We start from the raw sequence: 24,890 nt of genomic DNA on the forward strand, positions 1-24,890 counted from the left end.
AATTCTGATTTGGGTCATATCAAAACAGCTGCTGCTCTCTATGATTGTCTACCTTTATGTTGCAAATGTTTGTCAGTTTTATCCTCAGATTTAGTAAACAAATTTGATTCCTTTGTAATTTTAATAGACATACTGTGAGTCCCTCCACTTAAACTTGCTCCATAAAAAAATTCTGCAGAGCATAGTTTTGAAGCTCTGAAGATGAAATGGATTTTAGCTATTGTTGAGATTTTAGATGATTTACATTGTGGAATGTTTCTTGGGAATTAAACATTGGGAAAAGGTTTCTCCAAACATTGGGTATTTCCTTTTGTCTGGATTTATAAATTTCAATACAAGGTTTCAGCAGAAAAGTACCCCTCTCTCTCTCTCTCATGAATGATGTCGCTTTGCACACCAGTTTTATCTGAGATCTCATTTTGAAACAAGATATTGTTGTCCACCTCAACTAACTCTAATTTCTCAGCGTAGATACCATGAAATGAATTTATGGAACTCTCCCTTTATCCCAGTGGCAAAAGCAGCCATTTCCAACAAATATAACTGCATTTCTTAAAATTATAAATGTTTGTTAGCATTTTGGAATAATTTAAAATATATAAACATAAATTATTCCAGATATTTTACAAGTGGACGATTATTTAATATTTTAAGTTGTAAAACTAGTTCCAGGCCAGGTAGGCCACTTGGAAATTTTATGTATGTGGTATGTAATTACAGACTGAACATCTCTACTGAATGCTAAATCAGCCAAATGATACTAAATGGGTATGTAATGAAAGATAATACTGTATTCTACAATTTTCTATTGCTTTGAATGATATTAGGTGCAACAAGGTTAGAAATGTCCCATCTTAAACTATGTGTTTTGATTAAATGATTGGCAAAACAAGTTGATAGTAATGTTCGTACTGTTAGTTTTTATGTCAGGTGACCTCACCTACCACAGATCTAACATCTTTCAACAAACACAATATAGAGTCAAACCTGTCTACAGCAGCCACCAATGGGAAAATGCAACTTTAGTCCTTTGTAGATAAATGGCCTCTGAATTAAGGCAGGTACAGCTCTCCAACTTGGCTTGTAACATGTTAGGGTTAGGGTTAGCTTGTAGTTACTATGAACCAAATATCATAATCATTTATTATTAGTAGTAAGATCATTATTATTATTTCACTTGGATTATTATTATCAGTAGTAGTTTGCTACCAGACAACTCCAGTGGCCTAGGTGATTAGAGCATCCACCTCGGATACAGGAGGTCACAGGTTCGAAACCCAGGCCATGTTATACCAAAGACATAAAAATGGTATTAATAGCTGCCACACTTGGCATTCAGCATTGAACTTGATGGCCTGGTATCATGATAATATGACTGGATGGGATATGATGCTCCATGTCTGTGGCATGCTGCCCCTGTGATAGACATTACTACAGACTGCCACACTGTAGACATCATAGCAATATGACTCAAATTGTTAGAGCTACATTAAAAATCCAAACACAGCTGTGCACATACACTCATCTCTCTCTGTCTCCCTCTCTCCCTCTCCTTTACATGCAAACTCTTTTATCTTATTATCAGCAATTGACAGCTTACCTGTCATTGTGAAACAGAAGACTGACATTTGTTAAGCATGAAAAAGTGTTCACACCTTAAACAACTGATGGATTATGCAACTCACCAAGATCAAAGGACAGGCAGCTTTAGTTTTCAACTGTTTATGATTAGTGAATGAAAAGAAACTCCCAGAGGCTATTGTTAGAGCACCTAAAATGTTAATCCAGGTTTCCTCTGACCCTTCTCACCCCATTTTTGATATCTGGACCTTTATGTTGAAGTGTAGAGTCAGAGTCAACTGCCTATTGAAAATCTGGAATTCCCCACCACAAAGCCATTCCATCAGCTAGATAACACATGTCACTGTGTTAGTCACATGATGCTACAAAACTAGTGTTGGCATGCGCTCCATTCATGGTGAATCTGACTTTCTCCAAGTTGCTGCAACAGTGACTGGTTTCTGGTCACAGTTCACAGAATAAATATGTTGAGAATTATTAAACAAACAATTTTTTTAGTATGTTATAATCTTTGTATAACACCATTGGAAAAGGGCTTACTGTTGATACTGTATGACTACATCAACATGTAGGTTGTGAGATTTTTATAGTCATACAACTAGCAATTTAAATGACAAGTAACAGATTTGTATAGTCATATGACCAGCAATTCAAATGGCAAGTAACAGATTTGTTTAGTCATATGACCAGCAAAATGTATAGTCATATGACTAGCAATTCAAATGGCAAGTAACAGATTTGTATAGTCATATGACCAGCAATTCAAATGGCAAGTAACAGATTTGTATAGTCATATGACAAGCAATTCAAATGGCAAGTAACAGATTTGTATAGTCATATGACTAGCAATTCAAATGGCAAGTTACATATTTGTATAGTCATATGACTAGCAATTCAAATGGCAAGTAACAGATCAAATATTAGCAATGCTGATGTTTCGTCTCATCTTTAAGTGGATTAGAGACATTTTGATTAAACTTCTTGCAATTTCTCAGAAATTAAAACATTTCCTACTGATTTAATGCTGACAAGACTAGATGTAACATCATTTCAGTTTTCTAGGCCAGGAATTCTTGTAAGCAGCTACACTATGCCACCATTACACAGTAGTGGCAAATTCCTATTTTTCTATAGGCTGTTGACTCTGGCCTCACATTCTAACACAAATTTCCAAATATCACAAATGAGGTGGGAAGGGTAAGAGGAATTCAGATTGCTAAACCATAAGGGATATCACTGGTGCAGTATACCTCCTGTAAGGTAAAAAACCACTTTGTTTTCAAAACTGGCATGTTGATTCCTTTAAGTTTCACTGGATTATGAAGTACAATCAAATATGAAACATCAATGCAGGTAATATATCTTTATAAATGCCATGCCTTGCCAATCAAACAAAAGAAGTTTAATTTGAATACCTGGAGTGGTTACTAATGATAAGCTGCAGTGACCGCCAAGTCAAGGTGCAACCATTGCTTGGTTAAAAAACACACATGGCCACTGACCATGGAAGACAGGTGAGCAGTGATTACATGACATTTCTATTGGAAATTAGAGAGGCCATTGTGACTAGGTGACCATTAGGACAGACTTGACTGTATAACCTTTGTTTATTGCTTAGCCTTACCCATATATACAATGTGTATAATGTTAATGACATTTTATTATGCTGAAAATATGCATCCAACCATAAAGCACCTGAAAGACTTTTCTACTAGCTTCAATAGCCCAGTCAACACAACATGCATTCATTTTTAAGTACACTGTCATGATGACCACATTGGAGGTCTAATAATCACCATCATCATATATTACCAACAACATGTCATGAAAGGTCTTTTAGCGGAAATTCTATGTTGATATGATCATCATTTCAGAAGAAATAGTAATGGTCAACATAGAAGACATGATGTGAGATGTTATAACTACAACCATTATTAATGTTCATAAGGAATCTTCCAATGACAACCTCATTTTGAAAGACCATCTTGTGTGATCTTTAGGTAAGTTCAAAAACTAAACATAGGTCAGTAAAATGCAAAATACGTTTTAGTTAACTTCTTTTGTTATATAGGTGTTGTACAAATAGTAACACATTCAGTCATCTTGCTGAATGATTCTAAAATGAACTGCACTTAAAAAGGGAGGGGGTCTTGTTGTATACATTAGGGAAGATGTAAATGTAGAAAGGCGACTTGACTTGGAGTCACATGAAATTGAGAGTATCGGGGTGGAAATTTTTCAAAATAATGCAAAATCATTCCTAGTTGGTTTCATTTATAGGCCACCTTCCTCTAAAGCAATTTGGAATGATAACTTCTTGAAACAAATAGAAAATGTTCTGGCACAGGAGAAAGAAACATATATACTCGGAGATATAAATAAGGACCTTCTCAATACTCAAATAAGGAACAACTGGATGGAATTTATTGAATCATTAGGCCTAGACCAGCTGATAAATGAGCCCACAAGGGTAACAGAAAAATCGAGCACTCTTATTGATCACATTTATACCAACCTACCAGACAATGTGGCTTGTGTTAATGTACTGAATGTTGGTCTTAGTGACCACTATCCTACTTTTTTGACAAGAAAGGTTAAATGCAAGAAAAACAAGAAAAATTCACACAAAACAATCACTTACAGATTGTTCAAAAATTTTAATGAAGACCATATTCTCAATGACCCTAACCCTATGTAAAGTTCTCGATGACCTACATAAGGTTCCATGGAATATGATCAAAAATTTGGATGACACAGATGAAGCCATGAGAGTGTGGACTGACTTACTCATGGATGTAGTATCTAAGCATGCACCACTGAAAGTACATCGAGTAAAACTGAAATTCAACCTAACTGGCTTACTACTGAAATCCTAGATGCTATGAAAACACGGGACCAATTCAAGGCTTGGGAAACCATGCACAATATAAAGTATGGAGAAATAAAATAACAAGCATGATTAAAAAAGCTAAAAAAAACCATTATCACACATTGCTTGAAAACAAAAAGAGCAACACAAACTCCATTTGGAAAGTCTTCAAAATGAACTCACTGGAGGAATGCACAAAAAACAGAAATAAAATTCACTCACTTCTGGTAAATGACACCATAGTCACTTATGACACTGACATTGCAAATGTTTTCAATGATTTTTTCATAAACATTACCACAAAGTTAAAAGAACCAGTGATAGAAAACAACTTTAATGAACTGAAAAAGTTCTGCAGCAGCAAAATCTCTAAGGAGGTATGTTTCTCTATCCCACCAGTATCAAAAAACTTTGTTAAAAAATGTCTCAGTGAACTTGATACCAAGAAAGCTACAGGACTTGATCAGATTGGTCCACAACTCATTAAATCTTCTGCCTTTGCTATTGTAGATAGCATAACATTCATAATTAATTTAAGTATTGCAACTTCATCTGTCCCCAAAATATGGAAAGCTGCAAAAATAACTCCTATTCATAAATCTGGTTCTAAGGATGATGCTGATAACTACCGACCAATCTCAATACTACCAAACTTGTCAAAATTAATTGAAAAACATGTCCATGACTCATTCATGTCATATTTAACCAAACACTTGCTGTTACACCATAATCAATCAGGCTTTAGACAGAAACATTCCTGTGAGACTGTCTTGATCTCCCTAACTGATAAATGGCTTCAACCACTTGACCAAGGTAGAATAATAGGATCTGTATTTGTAGATTTCAGAAAGCTTTTGACATGGTGGATCATGAAATCCTTTTGAAGAAACTGAAAATCTACCAGTGTGATGAAAGAACAATTAGATGGTTTACTTCTTACTTAAGTGAGAGAACACAACATGTTTACATAAATAATGTTCGGTCTGAACCTGAAACAATTAGATATGGAGTACCACAAGGCTCAATTCTAGGTCCATTACTATTCATTTTATTTATTAATGACCTACCACTTTTACTAAGAGATTCAATATAATCTACAGATCTCTATGCAGATGACACAACATTGTCAGACATCCAAAACACAAAGTATGAACTCAAAATTTCTTTACAGAATGCCCTAAACAAACTGGAAAACTGGTGCACATGCAATGGCATGGTGGTAAATACTGGTAAAACTAAAATTATATTACTTATCTCCACACGGCAAAGAAGGACAAATCTTCATAGTGATGAACTATGTCTGACATGGAAGGATACAAATTTGCAAATGATCTGTCATGATAGACTAGTTGGTGTTCTGGTAGATAATAACCTATCATGGCCTGAACATATCCAACGTATCAGTAAAAAAGTCAATTCAAGTTTATGGCTTCTCAGTAGGATAAGACATTTTCTCCCTGAAAGGCACAGTAAACTATTTTATAACAGTTACATACAACCCTATTTAGACTACTGTAATACAGTATGAGGTAATTCAAATGATAAAACCATAGCAAAGCTGGAACATCTTCAAAAAAGAGCATTTGGGCTAATATCAATCCAGAAAGAAAGCAAGGAAAATTTAGCTGGTAGGTTAAAAATATTACCTATTAAAGACCGAATCTGTTTGAGAAAAGCCAAATTAATGTACAGGATATCTCATAATAGTGCTCCTGAATATTTACAATCACTATTCCAGTATAGGCTACCTGGAAATACTCCCCACCTGCGATCCATGTCTACCAAACAGTATAAAATTCCCAAACCAAATAAGGAGTTTTTAAAAAAAGTTTCCAATACTCTGGAACTCTGCTCTGGAATAGTATTCCAGTTGAGATTAGAAATGCCCACTCTATTGCCTTTTCCAAACCCAATATATCCAGTGGCTTCAGAGATGCAGCAAAAATAAATAAATTCCTTTGTATGAGGGCCTCAAGGTAGATTAGTTTTTAGCTAATTGTGTTACCCTCTTTAAATAAGGTCATTATTATTATTGTTATTATTATTAAAACAAATATACAGTAAAATACATAGTTTAACAGATGCAACAGAAGTATGTAATACAGATCACTGTAAATTATATTTGGGATTTGGGTACAATACTCATCAAAATGCATGTCTACACTCAGTTTTGTGATCCCTGATATGACAGTATGCACAGGGACTGTTACATGAGATATGTTTACTACAGCCCAAGGACTAGTGTAGTTAAAAAATGATTACTCCCCAGCTGATTTAGTAGTCCTCCAAAAGCATACATTTTGAAATGTATGGTAATTTTAGTAGTCCTCCAAGGGAGAGAACTTTGAAATGGTGATAATGTCTGCCAAATACTTCCTCATTATGACTTTAGTTACTTTTTAAAGTTTGTTTTTGTAACCTGATGGAATGGACTGTACCTTATGCTTGTCCACCCAACATATTTACTATCCACAGGCAACCAGACTAGTATAGATGTTGAACCCTGATGCATGCTGAGTGCAATGGTGTATGGTTATGAGTTCAATGCCAAAAAGAAACATAGCACCTAATATGCTGAATGGTTTCCAAGTTATACACAGTCTGTTGACAAGCATATGCTGTAATGAAGATTTAAAATTGATCCAAAAAGAGAAATAACTCTATACAAATCAGACCTGAAAAGGCATAACCTTTCAAAGGTACATCCATATGTAATAGGTAATTCACCCACCAATTGGCATCCATTACATACTAGTATAACCATTGCTGAGTTATTGTTATAAGGAATACGAGTAAATGGACATATCAAAAAAGTAATTTGTGTAGAGCTCCTACATGTCAAAGAGTGGTCTTATCCTAATAATAAAATGAACACGTGTCACTGAGTGAAATGAACTCACATTGTACAATGATGTCTAGCTGCTTTTGACCTGTCAGTATTCCATACTTGATGGAAAGGGTTGTCGCCTCACACATGTAGGTCCCTTTATGGGTTCTGCTGATGTTACCAAATTTCAATGTGCTGCCATTTAGTTGATTCCTCCATTGAATATGCTGTGGATCTGGATTGCCTATTGCTTCACAAAACACTGATATGGATTGTGATTCATTCACAAGAAGGTGGACACTGGCATTGTACTTAATTATTGGGTAATCTGAAATTGGAAACATGTCTATTATTGGGTAATCTGAAATTAGAAACATGCCTACTATTGGGTAATCTGTAATTGGAAACATGTCTATTATTGGGTAATCTGAAATTGGAAACATGTCTATTATTGGGTAATCTGTAATTGGAAACATGTCTATTATTGGGGGGGCCCCGAGTGGCCGAGTGGTCTAAAGCGCTCTCCGTTACGGATCACTGCCATCTCACCTCTGTCTGCGTGGGTTCGAGTCTCGGATTTGGCTAATGTGGGTATGTGAGAAAGCTTGCCAGTAGCTTCTCGTGGGTCGGTGGTTCTTTCCGGGGTTTTCCTGGGTTCTTCCTCCACCATTAATACTGGCCGCCATGTATAGCCTATCGTGTGCTGAAAAATGGCGTTAAACCCTACAACAACAACAACTATTATTGGATAATCTGAAATGCCTATTATTGGGTAATCTGAAACTGGAAGCATGTCTATTATTGGGTAATCTGTAATTGGAACCATGCCTATTATTGGGTAATCTGAAATTGGAAGCATGTCTATTATTGGGTAATCTGAAATTGGAAACATGCCTATTATTGGGTAATCTGAAATTGGAAGCATGTCTATTATTGGGTAATCTGTAATTGGAACCATGCCTATTATTGGGTAATCTGAAATTGGAAACATGCCTATTATTGGGTAATCTGAAATTGGAAACATGTCTATTATTGGGTAATCTGAAATTGGAAACATGCCTACTATTGGGTAATCTGAAATTGTTAGCATGTCTATTATTGGGTAATCCGAAATTGGAAGCATGTCTATTATTGGGTAATCTGTAATTGGAACCATGCCTATTATTGGGTAATCTGTAACTGGAAACATGTCTATTATTGGGTAATCTGAAATTGGAAACATGTCTATTATTGGGTAATCTGAAATTGGAAACAGGCCTATTATTGGGTAATGTGAAATTGGAAAAATGTCTATTATTGGGCAATCTGTAATTGGAAACATTCCTATTATTGGGTAATCTGAAAATGGAAACATGCCTAATATTGGGTAATCTGAAATTGGAAACAGTCTATTATTGGGTAATCTGAAATCGAAAATGTACATATTATTGGGTAATCTGAAATTAGAAACATGCCTATTAAGTACAATTGATAGAGAAAAAATAATGATGATAATTACAGATTACTGCATTTGTATGGGAAAATATGAACAAGCTTTTCAGATGGAAATACTGCATGACCTTGGGAGTACAGTATATTCATCCAACAAAACGAGTTCATATTTTCCCATACAAATGCAGTAACCTTTTTATCATATGCTCATTTTCTTATTCTACCTAACCCTTAATTATAAAAACAAAAATACACTACAAGAAACAAAGTAACTGAATTAATTCTGTATTTCAAACTAAATACACAAGCACAGATTGATCACTACACAGCAACATTATTAATGCGCACATAACTCCGCCCAGATAAATCTGAACTTAGTCGCATGCTAGGCATAACTTTTGAAAGAAAATGGTTTTTGGTCTACTTAAAATTGAATCTGGAGTCATATTGTAAATGTATGTGCATTGTAACAACTTTTCCATTTGACCTGGAATGAATAGATTTTGGTATTTTTGTTGATTCCATGAAATTTTGTGATTATGGACCAGATTTAGCTATGCCAATTCTACATGAAGTACATCAGATTTCAGCAGTGAGGGAGCAGTGTGTTAACATCTGCAAGTGTGTATCTGTTCTGTCATTGACTGTTTGAAATCATAATGTGGGGAAAATATGAAGTCTTTCAATTGCAATTATCAAAATGACGCTATGGAATATAATGTTTATTTCATTTTGAGTGCAGTAAGGAGGATGCAATTGCACCTGGAATATAGTAAAAATTACAGTACAATTTGCGGATCACTGCCATCTCACCTCTGTCTGCGTGGGTTCGAGTCTAGGATTCGGCCAATGTGGGTATGTGAGAAAGTTTGCCAGTAGCTTCTCGTGGGTCGGTGGTTCTTCCTGGGGCTTTCCCGGGTTCTTCCTCCACCATTAATACTGGCCACCATGCATAGCCTATCGTGTGCTGAAAAATGGCGTTAAACCCAACAACAACAACAATACAATTTCGAAATGTGCAATCAAGTTTGAGAACCTATGACATGGCTTATGTAATTCAGATTTGCAGAACAAAGAAAGTTCAAATTGAGGAAATTCAGGATGTAAACCTGTAAGTACATATTTTGCCATTTGTATTACCAGCTAAAGAAGACACATTTATGCATTGTCACTTGCATGTTATTTATAAAGACCCAGCAATTTTATGAAATCTGGCATCTATTGATAACCTAAATCCAAAATATTGTATCAAGAAAGTTAATGCGGAATGTGGCAAAGCAGCTTGCATGTGGTTGTCCACGAAACATCTGCTTTAAATTAGATGATTCAGAAACAAATTTAATCAACCAAAACATAAAGCACCTAATACATGAGAGTACATGATTTGTTTACAAAGTAGTTCCTAGTACACTACTGGGCACACGTTAGTGCAATATCAAGTGCATGTGAGTGCAATACTGTAAATTGCACAACTCTGACAATGTAAAGTTAACGGAGAAAAAAGAGCATACATGAGCATAAATGTATAATAATTTGGAATTATTTTAAATAAAGATTTTATATGTTGATTTCATACAGCATAAGCAATTTTACATGGAATAATAAGCATTTTTTCAATATCAGTTATGTCTTTCTTAATTTACATGCAATTATTACTCACATCTGTGTAATTCTCCCCCAACCAACTCCTTAAATGGTCACTCCCCTTATAAAGCCAAGTTCCTCCTGCAAAACAAATGAACTTACCCCAACAAGATGACAAGTGTTAAATAGTGTATCCTGGAGTCATTGTCTTTGAATTACTTTCACCTTTTCAGAGATACACTTCATTCATTCTAATATCTGTGCTATGATTCAATGAATCATAAGTCAAATATCTGTACTATAATTCAATGAATCATTAGTCCAATATATGTATTCCTTGGCATCTGTCCATCTACGGGAGATGATGGCGTAACTCCAAAGTAAGCTTTTGTCTATCCTTCTTTCTAGCTCTCTTTTCAGCTTGTTTTATTCTTCTCTCTTCCTCTGCGTTTTGAACTCCCTGCCTGACAGCTAGGCGCCAGCTGGAACGGTTGTTTGCACAGCTCTCCCAGTCATTGACATTGATGTTTGCCATCTTCATATCCTTCTTGCAAACATCTTTTTAGCGCAGATGTGGTCATCCAGTTGGTCATGCACCTTCTGCTAACTCCCCATATAACAGGTCCTTGGGAATGTGACCTGGGTCCATTCTTTTGACATGGCCAAGCCAGCGAAGGCGCCTCTCAATGAGAATGGAGAACATGCTGTTCATGTTGGCGCGTTCTAGAACCTCTGTGTTGGGTACTTTATCCTGCCACTGGATGTGCAGAATGCGCCGCAGACATCTCAGGTGGAAGCTTTGAGTTTCCTCTCTTGTCTTGCATAGGTGGTCCATGTTTCGCTGCTGTAGAGAAGTGAGCTGAGTATGCAGGCTTGGTAGACACGCAGTTTGGTCTTCTCTGTGAGGTTGGGGTTGTTCCAGACTCTCTGGTTAAGTCTGGCCATCACTGCTGCTGCCTTGGCAATCCTGCCATTCACCTCAGAATCAATGGAGAGTGAGCTGGAGATGTTAGACCCAATGTATGTGAAGTTCTCGACAACTTCCAAGTTGTACCCATCGATGGTGACAGAGGGAGGTGAGTCTGCGTCCTGCACCATCACGTTCGTTTTTTTCAAACTGATGGTCAGTCCAATATCCTTACAAGCATGGGAGAGGCGGCATACCAGCTGCTGAAGTCCATCTTCCGTGATGTCAAGGCTGCATCGTCGGCGAAGAGCAATTCACGAATGAGTACCTCTGTGACTTTAGTCTTAGCACAGAGACGGGCGATGTTGAACAGCTTGCCGTCAGCCCTGGTATGGATGTACACTCCCTCGCTGCAGTCCTTGAATGCGTACTGGAGAAGCAAGGAGAAGAAGATGGCAAAGAGCATCAGTGCAAGGACACAGCCTTGTTTGACTCCGCTGATGAATGGGAATGCTTCAGATGTTGCGCCACTGAAGCACACTGTGCTGTGCATGTTCTCGTGGAACGACATGATGACAGCAAGCAGACATGGGGGGCAGCCGATCTTCTGCAGTCTGAAGAGTCCACTCCGACTAACCAGGTCAAACGTCTTCGTCAGGTCTATGAAGGTAACGTAGAGGGGCATCTGCTGCTCGTGACACTTCTCCTGCAGCTGACGTAGTGAGAAGATCATGTCTACAGTTGACCTGCTGGCTCGAAATCCACACTGGGACTCTGGGTAGACGCGGAAGGCTAGGATTTGCAAGCGCGCCAAGGCAACACGGGCAAAAGCCTTTCCAACGATGCTGAGAAGAGAGATGCCCCGATAGTTGTTGCAGTCGCTACGGTCTCCTTTGTTTTTGTACAAAGTGACGATGTTGGCGTCACGCATGTCCTGTGGGATGTATCCCTGTTCCCAGCAAAGGCAGAGGAGTGTGTGTAGGGGCTGGAGCAGTGCTGGTTTTCCGCTCTTGAGGACTTCAGGCAGAATGCCATCGCTTCCAGGAGCCTTCCCACAGGCAAGGCAATCGATGGCTTTTCCGAGCTCTTCCAGGATGGGCTGTGTGTCTAGCTCCTCCATGACAGGCAGGTCTGGAATGACGTCCAGGGCAGTTCCAGTGACATTGTTTTGGGTTGCATACAGCTCGAGATAGTGCTCAACCCATTGCTGCAGTTGTTTCCCCTGGTCTGTGATGACTTTGCCCGTCTTGGACTTGAGGGGGGCGGTCTTGTAGCTGTGGGGGCCTGTCGCCTTTTTGATACCCTCATACATTCCTCTTGTATCCCCGGTGTCAGCAACTGTCTGTATACTGTTGCAAAGGTTCAGCCAGTAGGTGTTGGCACAGCGGCGGGCAGTCTTCTGGGCGTTGTTCCTTGCAATCCTGAGGGCTTGTAGTGTTTTGGGGCTAGGTGCAGCCTTGTACACCAGGAGGGCTTTCCTCTTTGCCTCAGTCACGGGCTCCATCTCCTCCCAGTTTGCCTCATACCAGTCGACATTCTTTCGCTCCCTCTTCCCGTAAGCTGTGATGGCTGAATTGTACACAGAGTCACGGATATGGGACCACTTGGAGTCAATGGTGTCATCAGGTGTCACTTTGGTGAGAGCTTCCTTCAGTTTGCTGATGAACTGCTGTGTTTTCTCTGGGTTGCTTGCACAGCAGGTGTTGATGCATGGGTGACCCTTCTTCTTGGCGTGGTGCAGCTTCTTGGGTAATATTCACACCTTGCTGGCCACGAGGGAATGGTCCGTGTCACAATCGGCACTGTGGTAGCTGCGGGTGAGGAGGACACTGGCCAGTTCTGCATGCCTGGTGATGACAAGGTCTAGCTGGTGCCAGTGGCGTGAACATGGGTATCTCCACGACACCTGGTGGATCTCCTTGCATTTGAAGAAAGTGTTGGTCACACATAGGCTGTGGAAGCAGCACATCTCCAGCAGTCGCTGACCATTCTCGTTGATCTTGCCCCTTCCGTAAAAGCCGAGACAGGTGGACCAGGCCTCATGGTCAGCTCCCACTCTAGCATTGAAGTCTCCTAGTAAGTAAAGGCTTTCATTGTTGGGGATACTGGATATTGCCTGATCCAGAGCCTCATAAAACTTGTCTTTCTCCTTGTAGGTGAAGCAGAGGGTTGGGGCGTACATGCTGAAGATGTTGACCAGGCCTAAGGATGTTGACAGCTGGAGGGCAAGGATTCTCTCAGTACCTGATGATGGAGGTTCAATGAAGGCAATTAGCGTGTTCTTTACGGCAAAGCCTACACCATGCTGCCTAGGTTCATCTGAGGGCTTCCCCTGCCAAAAGAACGTGTAATTGGCTTCCCTGATGGTGCTGCTGTCAGCCAGTCGGGTCTCCTGGAGGCAGGCAATGTCAGTGTTCAGTCGGGAGAGTTCTCTGTCAATGACGGCAGTCTTCCGTGCATCATCGATCTGCTGTAGGTCAGCGGTCAATCCAGGACACATCGTCCTGATGTTCCAGGTTGCAAAACGAAGAGTTGGAGTCTTCTTATTTCTTCTTTTAGTCTTTCCTGGTGCGGAGTTTTGTGGCCCACTTGTCAAGATGGTTCTCTAAGCTCCACGTACCCAGTGAAGCAGGCAGGCCATGGCGGGCAGCACCTTACTGACTGGGGGCTGCCCAGCTTGAGGCGGGCGGTAGCTGTTCAGTGAGACCTGGTGATCTCTCCCACCGTCAGAAGTAACCCCTGGCGCCAAGCTCTACGCCAATCGAGCTTTGACTTAGAACCAGTAAACTGCTACTTCTCGTGTTGTGCCGATGCCATACGATGACGATGGAGTGTCCTCACCAGTGGAGCTATGAAGCCTGGGCAGGGTGGTATGGAGAATCAGCTGTTGTCCATGCAGCAGATCCCCCCTCTCCACGCAGCTGGTGTGCCCAAGGGAACGACGAATGCCGATACAGTTTGGCACCAACGGCGTCACAGGAGTTGCCGGAATGACATTGAAGTCAATGTCAGACCGCCTTAGGGACTCCATCTCCGGATTTTCTGTCGGGGTTTACTCCCTTAGCCTTTCCCATGAGTGGGTATAGCCACAAGGCAGCAGAGGTCTGGAATCAGAGTTTTCCTTCTCCTAGATGAGCTACCATCCAAGGTTTACGAGCCCCATCTACCCGAAGCAACTGGTTTTAAGGCGCCAGTGGGCCGCCTTCGCCCCTTCTCCTGTTAGTAGAAAACATGGTCTGCCAGGCTTCAAATCTAAGCCACTCGCGAAGGCCAGGAGCTGGATTTTAGTTGACAGAGGCAGCCAGAGACGCAAGCCATATGGGCATTTTTTGGAGGATTGGGGCACTTGTCTCCCATTTCCACCCCGGGCAATGTCAACCTTAGTCCAATATCTGTATTATGGTTCACTAAACCATCAGTCAAATATCTACTTTGATTCAATGAACTATGTGTCAAATATCTGTACTGATTCGCTGAACCATAAGTCAGATATCTGTACTATGATTCACCAAACCAGAAGTCAAATATCTGTACTATGATTCACTGAACCATATGTCAAAAATCTGTACTATGATTCGCTGAACCATAATTCAAATATCTGTACTATGAATCACTGAACCACAAGTCAAATATGTGTACTATGAATCACTGAGCCATAAGTCAAATATCTGTACTATGAGTCACTGAACTATAAGTCAAATATCTGTACTATGAATCAAAGAGCCATAACTCAGATATCTGTACTATGACTCACTGAGCCATAAGTCAAATATCTGTACTATGATTTACTGAGCCATAACTCAAATATATGTACTATGATTCACTGAGCCATATGTCAGATATTTGTACTATGAATCACAGAACCATAAGTCAAATATCTGTACTATGAATCAATGAACCATAAGTCAAATATCTGTACTGTGATACACTTAGCCATACATCAAATATATGTACTATGAATCACTAAACCATAAGTCAAATATCTGTACTATGAGTCACTGAGCCATAAGTCAAATATCTGTACTATGAGTCACTGTTTCACAAGTCAAATATCTGTACTATGAATCACTGAGATGATCTAAACAGTTTTGGAGTTATACTCTGAAAATGAGAATGTTAATGATTGGTGGATGGATGGATGGATGGATGGAAGAAAAAATGGACAGAACTGTAACAAATATTGAAACAACTGTAAATAGCCAAACAGACAAACAACTATATCTCAAGTCCAGTAAATACACCAAAAAGTCAAATGAACATCCATTTTTTAAGTCCAGTAATCCATCAAATAGCCGCATGTCCAATAAATACACTAAAATGGCAAATGAACATATATATATGTACCATAATTACAGAGACCATAAGTCCAATACATGTACAATAACTCACAGAGACCATTAGTCTAATATATGTACCATGACTCAGAGACCATAAGTACAATATATGTACCATGAGTCACAGAGACCACTAGTCTAATATATGTACCATGACTCATGGAGATGATTAGTCTAATATATGTAATATGATTCATGGAGACCATTAGTCTAATACATGTATTATGAATTATAGAGACCGGTAGTCTAATATATGTAATATGATTCATGGAGACCATTAGTCTAATATATGTATTATGACTCATGGAGACCAGTAGTCTAATATATGTAATATGATTCATGGAGACCATTAGTCTAATATATGTAATATGACTCATGGAGACCATTAGTCTAATATATGTAATATGATTCATGGAGACCATTAGTCTAATATATGTAATATGACTCATGGAAACCATTACTCTAATATATATAATATGATTCATGGAGACCATTAGTCTAATATATGTATTATGAATTATAGAGACCAGTAGTCTAATATATGTAATATGATTCATGGAGACCATTAGTCTAATACATGTAATATGATTCATGGAGACCATTAGTCTAATATATGTAATATGATTCATGGAGACCATTAGTCTAATATATGTAATATGACTCATGGAGACCATTAGTCTAATATATGTAATATGATTCATGGAGACCATTAGCCTAATATATTTAATATGACTCATGGAGACCATTAGTCTAATATATGTAATATGATTCATGGAGACCATTAGTCTAATATATGTAATGTGATTCATGGAGACCATTAGTCTAATATATGTAATGTGACTCATGGAGACCATTAGTCTAATATATGTAATATGATTCATGGAGACCATTAGTCTAATATATGTAGTATGATTCATGGAGACCATTAGTCTAATATATGTAATATGGCTCATGGAGACCATTAGTCTAATATATGTATTATGAATTATAGAGACCATTAGTCTAATATATTTAATATGATTCATGGAGACCATTAGTCTAATATATGTAATATGATTCATGGAGACCATTAGTCTAATATATTTAATATGATTCATGGAGACCATTAGTCTAATATATGTAATATGATTCATGGAGACCATTAGTCTAATATATATAATATGACTCATGAAGACCATTAGTCTAATATATGTAATATGATTCATGGAGACCAGTAGTCTAATATATGTAATATGATTCATGGAGACCATTAGTCTAATATATGTAATATGACTCATGGAGACCATTAGTCTAATATATGTAATATGATTCATGGAGACCATTAGTCTAATATATGTAATATGATTCATGGAGACCATTAGTGTAATATATTTAATATGATTCATGGAGACCATTAGTCTAATATATGTAATATGATTCATGGAGACCATTAGTCTAATATATGTAATATGATTCATGGAGACCATTACTCTAATATATTTAATATGATTCATGGAGACCATTAGTCTAATATATGTAATATGACTCATGGAGACCATTAGTCTAATATATGTAATATGATTCATGGAGACCATTACTCTAATATATTTAATATGATTCATGGAGACCATTAGTCTAATATATGTAATATGATTAATGGAGACCATTATTCTAATATATGTAATATGACTCATGGAGACCATTAATCTAATATATGAAATATGATTCATGGAGACCATTAGTCTAATATATGTAATATGATTCATGGAGACCATTAGTCTAATATATGTAATACGATTCATGAGACCATTAGTCTAATATATGTAATACGATTCATGGAGACCATTAGTCTAATATATTTAATATGATTCATGGAGACCATTAGTCTAATATATGTAATATGACTCATGGAGACCATTAGTCTAATATGTGTACTATCACTAGTAGAGACCAATGGTCTACAGTATGTACCCTGACTCACAGACATCATCAGTCTACTACATATATATGCCCATTTTCATAGAGACCATCTGTCTACTGCCATGGTTTCCAACCATTTTTTGCTACAACCATAAAAATATTTTTTCTGAGCCTCACAACCCCATTTCTATATTTTCATCAGTTTTGCAACATTAAAAATAATCCTGCCCACCCTCTGTTACCCTCCAGAACTTCCTCTTGATCCAGGAGCTGGGAACCACTGGTCTACTATAAGAACCTGACTCACAGACAACATCAGTCTATAATATGTACCCTGACTCATGGACACCACTGGTCTACTATATGTACCCTGACTTGAAGACACCATCTGTTTACTAAATGTACCTTGACTCATAGAGAACATGACCCACTGACACCAACAGTCTAGTATATGTACTATTATGACTCTAAGTAATAGAAAAGAGTGAAAACCAAAAAACATTTGTACAATTAAACAAATAATTAATTTCCCTACATCCCTACAATACAAAGTGAAAATTTAAAAAGAATTTACAGTAATGCAAATTAAATCACAGATAGTCCAGAACTTTGTATCATTCATCCTAAGGAATAAAGTTCTAATTAAAATTCCAGTGATATTCGAAATAAGATCCAATGCTGAAGGTGCCCGTAGTCTCAAATATACTAATGTAACAATGGCATGAAGTGTGATGATGTGCTAATGGTTTCTTTTTTTAATGAATCACAATATTAATATAATCCAAAATATCCTTGTCTGAATTCACTATAATAATTCCAAATCAATGTTTTCTTCCAAGAATGTTATTGATGAGCATTTTGTATTTCCAGTGAATGAATAATTTGAATAAATAAATTCAAGCCCAAATAATATACTAGACACAACAATAAGACTGATTTCTGCTTCAGAAGTTATTGCAGGAATAAAACATTTTTCCAATAAACAAAGACCTCTATTTGATGTAGGTCACAATTAGCATTTTCGAAAAAAAAGGTATTACATAACTGAAGCTTCCATTCTAGAAGATTCTCTTACTAAAATTGGTTGGATGCTATGTGCTGGTGTCACAGAATTAGGCAAAAAATATAACTTGGTTTTACCTTAGAACTATTTGACTATTTTTCGTTGTACATGCATACAATGTTATCGAGGATGAATAAGTGTTTTTCCAGGTAAGAGACTGTATTAACATGTACCTCGCCGGAAATTACTTGCGACGAGGGACATTAAAAGCATGATATGCACGGGTATTTTAACCCATTTCCTAGCACAAGATAGGCTATACATGGTGGCTAGTATATAACCAGTGGAGGAAGAACCTGTGAAAACCCTGACAAGAACCACTGCATCTATGGGAAGCTACTGGCAAGCTTTCTCTCATACCCACATTGGCCAAGTCTGAGACATGATCCCCATGGTCATGGGTGTGATGGCAGTTATTGGAAAAGGCAAGTTCTAAACCACTTGGCCACCTGGGGCCACCACTTCATATTTTTGAGCAAAATGTAAACCAAATCTACTGATAAAAAACCAGAAGAAGACATTCTCAACTTATCCAATGATATGATATCAGATATTGTGTTATTTATTGAAAAATATTACAGTTATGGTCATATGAAAATATTTGAATTGTATGATGTATATTTATCGGTTATTGTATTTGTATAATGAAAATAGGAATGAGTTTTCCTTAGCTATACTGTACAGTGCTATAATATAATGAATTTCAAACACCATACAGAAATAAATAGCTCATGCAGAACAGTGCACAAGAATACATTGAACCGAACATTTTATCCCCCAATCTGTTTAATAGCCATCTGTCTAGGCACATGACTGACTCTGGAAATATTTATAAAAAAGGAGAGTGAGTTAACTGTACCTTTAGTCATGGCATGTGGTCTTAACCTAAACATTGTGCAAAAATCATTATATTCTTATTAAACGTACCACGACCATAACCTCTGTATTAGACTTTCTGTGGAGATCACCTCTGTATTAGGTTTATTATGGCCCTGACCTCTGTATTAGACTTACCATGGTCATAACCTCTGTATTAGACTTACCATGGCCATGACCCCTGTATTAGACTTACCATGGCCATGACCCCTGTATTAGACTTACCATGGCCATGACCCCTGTATTAGCCTTACCATAGCCATTACCTCTGTATTAGACTTACTATGACCATGACCCCTGTATTAGACTTACCATGGCCATGACCCCTGTATTAGACTTACCATGGCCATGACCCCTGTATTAGCCTTACCCATGGCCATGACCTCTGTATTAGACTTACCATGGCCATGACCCCTGTATTAGACTTACCAGGGCCATGACCCCTGTATTAGCCTTACCATGGCCATTACCTCTGTATTAGACTTACCATGGTCATGACTTCTGTATTAGACTTACCATGGCCATGACCCCTGTATTAGCCTTACCATGGCCATTACCTCTGTATTAGACTTACCATGGCCATGACCCCTGTATTAGACTTACCATGGCCATTACCTCTGTATTAGACTTACCATGGCCATGACTTCTGTATTAGACTTACCATGGCCATGACCTCTATTCATTACACACCATAATAGATACATTTCTTCATTAACCAAAATTAAAGCTAGTCACATACTCTTGAACAAAATTTATTCCATAAATCCAATATTTTTCTTTCAGCCACTGTCATCTTGACGACTGACTTTTTGAAACATACCTTAAGTACAAGTCCATTAAAAGCCTTGGTCATTGCACATGGTTTAGAACTAAGTTTGTACTTTTCTCCTTTCAGTTACAGTGACCTTGACATTTCACCAGACCTTCACTTATTGATGCTCCTTTCTTACTCAAGTAAGTCATCCACAAACTTTATCAACAGTTCATGCTCTGAGAACTTAAATATGTGTCCAGAAAAATTAATTCATCAGGCAAGTACCGTGACTTTGACATTTCACATCATGCAAACACTCTGTGAGTACATGCTTGAGAAGTTAATTCCTGAAACCAATTTTTTTTTTCCTTTCAGTCACAGTCCTTGACATTTTGTATTTTGATATATTTCTGTAGATTTCACAGTTCCTATGAATCAGAAAGACCATATCAACCTATGAAGAGTGATACTAGCAATAAATCTTTGGAAAAAAAATTGCATTTACAGATATCGAGTGAATACCCTTATGCATATAATGTAAAATGAGAGATAACATTACACTTACATTCAACCCTAACCCTAGCCCTTATGCATATATGTAAAATGAGAGATAACTTTATACTTACATTCAACATTCAGCATCACAGATTCTGACAAAACTTCAGCATTTTTGTCCAAGGTGAATCTGTTGACAAGTTTGCAGGATACTTCCCTCTTGTCATCACTGGGCATTAGTCCCATAATCACCAGGTTGTTGTCTGAGTCCATCACACCCCTGTCACTGAACCATGTCACATTTGCACCTGGATTACCATAGTCACTACTGTAGCACTGTAGTGTTCCAGTCATATTTTCTAACCATGGAAATCCACTGTTTGCTCCTCCATATTCTCTGACCAATGGCTTGCCAGGTTTGTCTAGATTTAAAATAGTAATGGCTATGTTATTCCATATATACACCTTATTATGAAGGGTTTTTATTTGGTAGAAATAATTATATTTGCATAATTTTACCTGTCACTATTGCATAGCTTACTCTTTCTTCATGATAAAACACCTCACCTGTTTAATGTAAATATATCTTCCCATAAGGAAGAAAACTGTCAATTGGATAAAATCCACCCATGCACAGAACAGTCATTCTTTTCTCTGATGATGATCATTCCAGACTATCAGAGTGGGGTTGGAGGAGGGCAATCAGCATTAGTACTGGTAAGTTCTACAAAATTAAAATTAGTTGTACCAGCCAAAAATCAATAAATGAATAGCAGTAATACATAACCTGCTGTTGAATTTGTTGTTCAATATGCTAAAACTAATCAAAACAGAGGAAAAATGGGATATACTAGACATTTGAGAGAGAAATCCACATTACTGCATGTTGGTGTTACTCTGGGCCACATGTTGTGCTGCAACTATAGGTCCCAGAGATATGGTGGAAGTTGAAATATAAACAAAGCCAACAAATGGCCTATATTTGATGACCAGTGAATGCAGGTGACCAGTATAGGATGATAGACTGCTGGTGATCAACACAACTGGTACAAACTGACCCGGTGCCTTAATTTTTAGCCACAATGACCTTCATTTTTCACCCCAAATGTCCTAAGGACCTCCTCAAAACTTTAATATATGCCCTCCATAACCATTGATCAAGGTGCATAGCTTATAAGTAAAGTAATTATGCAAAGCCCTCTTTTCATTCAGTCACCTAAGTTGACTTTGACCTTTAACACCAAAAACTGATAAGATTTTCCCTCAATCCAAGAAGAAGTAATCATAAAACATCACGATTGTAGATGATGGAGAAATTGAGTTTATGTATTTAAAAATTTGTTCTCTTTCCCTCACTGACCTTGACCTTTAACCTTCTGACTCTAAGTTGGGTTGTTCTTACAGTCCAAATGACCTTGACAGTTGAACTCTTGACCCTGAACTGAATAAGATTCTTTGTTACTGCAAGTGCAAGCCATCCACAAAGTTGGGTAACTGCAGACAGGGGACAATTCAAGTTATTGTGCAGAAACTAAATTTATTTTGATAACAGATGGATGGAGGGGGGACATCATTAATATGCTCCACCTTATGGGAGGCATATAAAATCTACCAACCAAGCAAAACAAAATTTGGAAAACCACAGTTACAAGTAATGGGGTAAATTAAGAAACACCACTTTGTTACAGTGTGTACAAAGACCATGAAAATGAACAAGAATTGACACTGATAACTGTAAATCACACCATGACTCGGGAGATATTATCAAATAAAATGCAATTTTATGTTATCACCCAGGGACATATTTGAGTATATGAAGGAAAAGAAGGACAACATTCCAAATGATAGAAGTAACTATTAAAGACATCAGAATAGGATCTTTCTTTTTATCCTACTCCTCAAATTCCTTACTGAAGATGGGTTTCCATTTTGGGCTGGGTATGAGCACTAGGAAAAATGATCCTGCATTAAAAATAATGTTTCTTCATAATTTGCTTTGTTTAAAGTTTCAACAGCTTTGAATTTTGGCTGGCTCTACTATATACATTTTCATTTTGTTGGACCAGAAATACAGATAATACCTCTTTTATGAAAACATGAAAAGTGTTGGGGATTTTGGCATGAGATTTTGTAATAACCTAAACAATGTACTCAATAAACATTGGTCTAAAAATGTACCAAACTTTGAATCATGAATCAACTTAAATTGACATGTCTTACAGATGAATGGGGACTTAAATGTGTTCAGTTTGGACAATCTCCAAATATATCTACACCATGTGCCAAACTCTGAATCATTAATCAACCTAAAATGACAGGTCTTTTACAGACGAATGGGGATTTAACTGTATTCAGTTTGGACAATCTCCAAATATATCTACATTGTACTCAACAAACATTGGTCTAAAATGTACCAAACTTTGAAATATGAATTATCTTAAAATGACATGTCTTACAGATGAATGGGGATTTAACTGTATTCAGTTTGGACAATCTGCAAATATATATACACCATCAAAGGATGTAAGGAATTTTATCTTTAAATACCATATCCTCTCTAATATGTTGTGGAAACACCAATTCTCTGAATGATTTTTGCATTTTATTTCATTATTTTATAAGAATGTATTAATGAATCATAATTTTTATAGAGTGTGTGTGATTTTGATTTTTAAAGTAGCTATTACAATTTTTCAGTCATATTGCTATGATGTCTGCAGTGTTACATTTTACAATGATGTATAGCACTGGGGCATCATACCACAGACATGTAGTATCATATATCATGTCCCACCAAGTCACATTATCCTGACACAAGGCCGACCAGTCCTAACACTAACCTCTTAATGCTGAGTACCTAGAAAGGCACCGGTTCGTACCATTTTTTATAAGTCTTTGGTATGACACAGCCAAGGTTCAAACCCACAACCTTCAACATCCAAGGCGAATGCTCTAACCAATAGGCCACCCGAATGGTCTTAATAGATTATATATAATGAATAAAAATAACTCCAGTCATCCAACTATTAATTTTCTTTTTTCCTGTAGTTAATATCATTAATTAGTTTATTCTCTTTCCCTTTTGAAGACTTGAAATATGTTTTATCAAAGACAAACTTATTAACTTTTCTTGTCACAATATTCTAAAAACAGCATGCCTACCGTATTTCATGTAATTTTTTGTACACAAAAAAATAATTATTAGTTTCAGTACGAAAAATTATATGCAAAATAAATATTTATCATTTGGCGGTACTGACTATGTATGAAAAATAAAGGGATCGTACCTGAACAATTTCTACGGAACACATGCCTAATGGTACAAACGTACAAAGTAAACATATATTTTTGTCTCATTCTTCTCTCAACTCAAGAATCTAATTACAATAAAAATAAAAGCACTCAAAAAGATTTTTATTAATAGTGAATGAGAGAGAGAGAGAGGATTATGTCTCAGTATGCAAGCTCATCTGCGTTTAGAGCATATGTAGCTGTTATGTTGTGTAATGTAGACAAAATAATTAAGATGACTTGAACATGTATTAGTTATGGATATTATTTATTGGAAAATTCTACGCAATGATGAGTCCATGTTGTGAAGAAATTAAGTGCAACTTTCTACAGCAACAATAATCTTATTATCAAATTGCAATAAAAAAACCAAAGAACTTGAAATCAAGTTTTAGTTAATGCATGAGAGTGCGTGTGCACACACGCATATGTGTGTGTGTGAGAGAGAGAGAAAGAGAGGTAGAGAGAGATGAAACCAAATTGTGTCAGTGTACAAGACCGTATTTATTCAGCGTTGTTTTTTATTTGTAGCTTTTGCAAAGAGAAAAAAGACTATTTTCAGTTACCTGATGATTGTGATAATTATCAATAAACACCGCTAAATCAACAATTCATTCTTGTATTAATTAAGATGGACACTGTCACAAATACCACATGGCTATGCAGTGTTATTTACACGGTAATTAAACATGCTTAGCGCTTTGGTTATCCAGCTGAAACCAGATTGACAGCAGCATGGACAGAAGAGGTCAAATCAGCGAGGCTGCCAGTAAGGAAATGAGGCTTTCTTTCGGGAAATAAAAATCTGTCAATGTGCTACTGAAGCTGTTGTCCAAACAGCAGATGTTATAAGGACAAGCGATCATACACATTACTTGTTATTTGAACTCGCCAATAAAGATAATAGTGGGGTATATTGTAGAATAGATTTGCAATAAAATGTTAATTATATCCAAGTCAAAACAGAACAAGCACTTAA

At 37.3% G+C, this 24,890-nt stretch overlaps 1 protein-coding gene across 5 annotated transcripts in view; it reads right to left on the reverse strand.

Annotated features, from left to right (window-relative positions):
- LOC149802452 (uncharacterized) overlaps positions 1-24,890 on the reverse strand; it is an 85,786-nt gene that overhangs the window by 40,470 nt on the left and 20,426 nt on the right. For all 5 annotated transcript variants that reach the window (XR_016420032.1, XM_089951681.1, XM_089951683.1 and 2 more), the window contains exons 7-8: positions 20,752-21,042; positions 7,351-7,605 (exon numbers count right to left, since the gene is read on the reverse strand). Coding sequence is in view for 4 of the 5 variants with exons in the window: in XM_089951681.1 (XP_089807807.1) it covers positions 7,351-7,605; positions 20,752-21,042 (546 nt within the window). In the remaining variant the exon portion in view is untranslated. The remainder of the gene's footprint in view (positions 1-7,350; positions 7,606-20,751; positions 21,043-24,890) is intronic.

This window comes from Sinohyriopsis cumingii, chromosome 3 (assembly GCF_028554795.1).
Source record: "Sinohyriopsis cumingii isolate HCF-2022 chromosome 3, ASM2855479v2, whole genome shotgun sequence".
NCBI lineage: Eukaryota > Metazoa > Mollusca > Bivalvia > Unionida > Unionidae > Sinohyriopsis > Sinohyriopsis cumingii.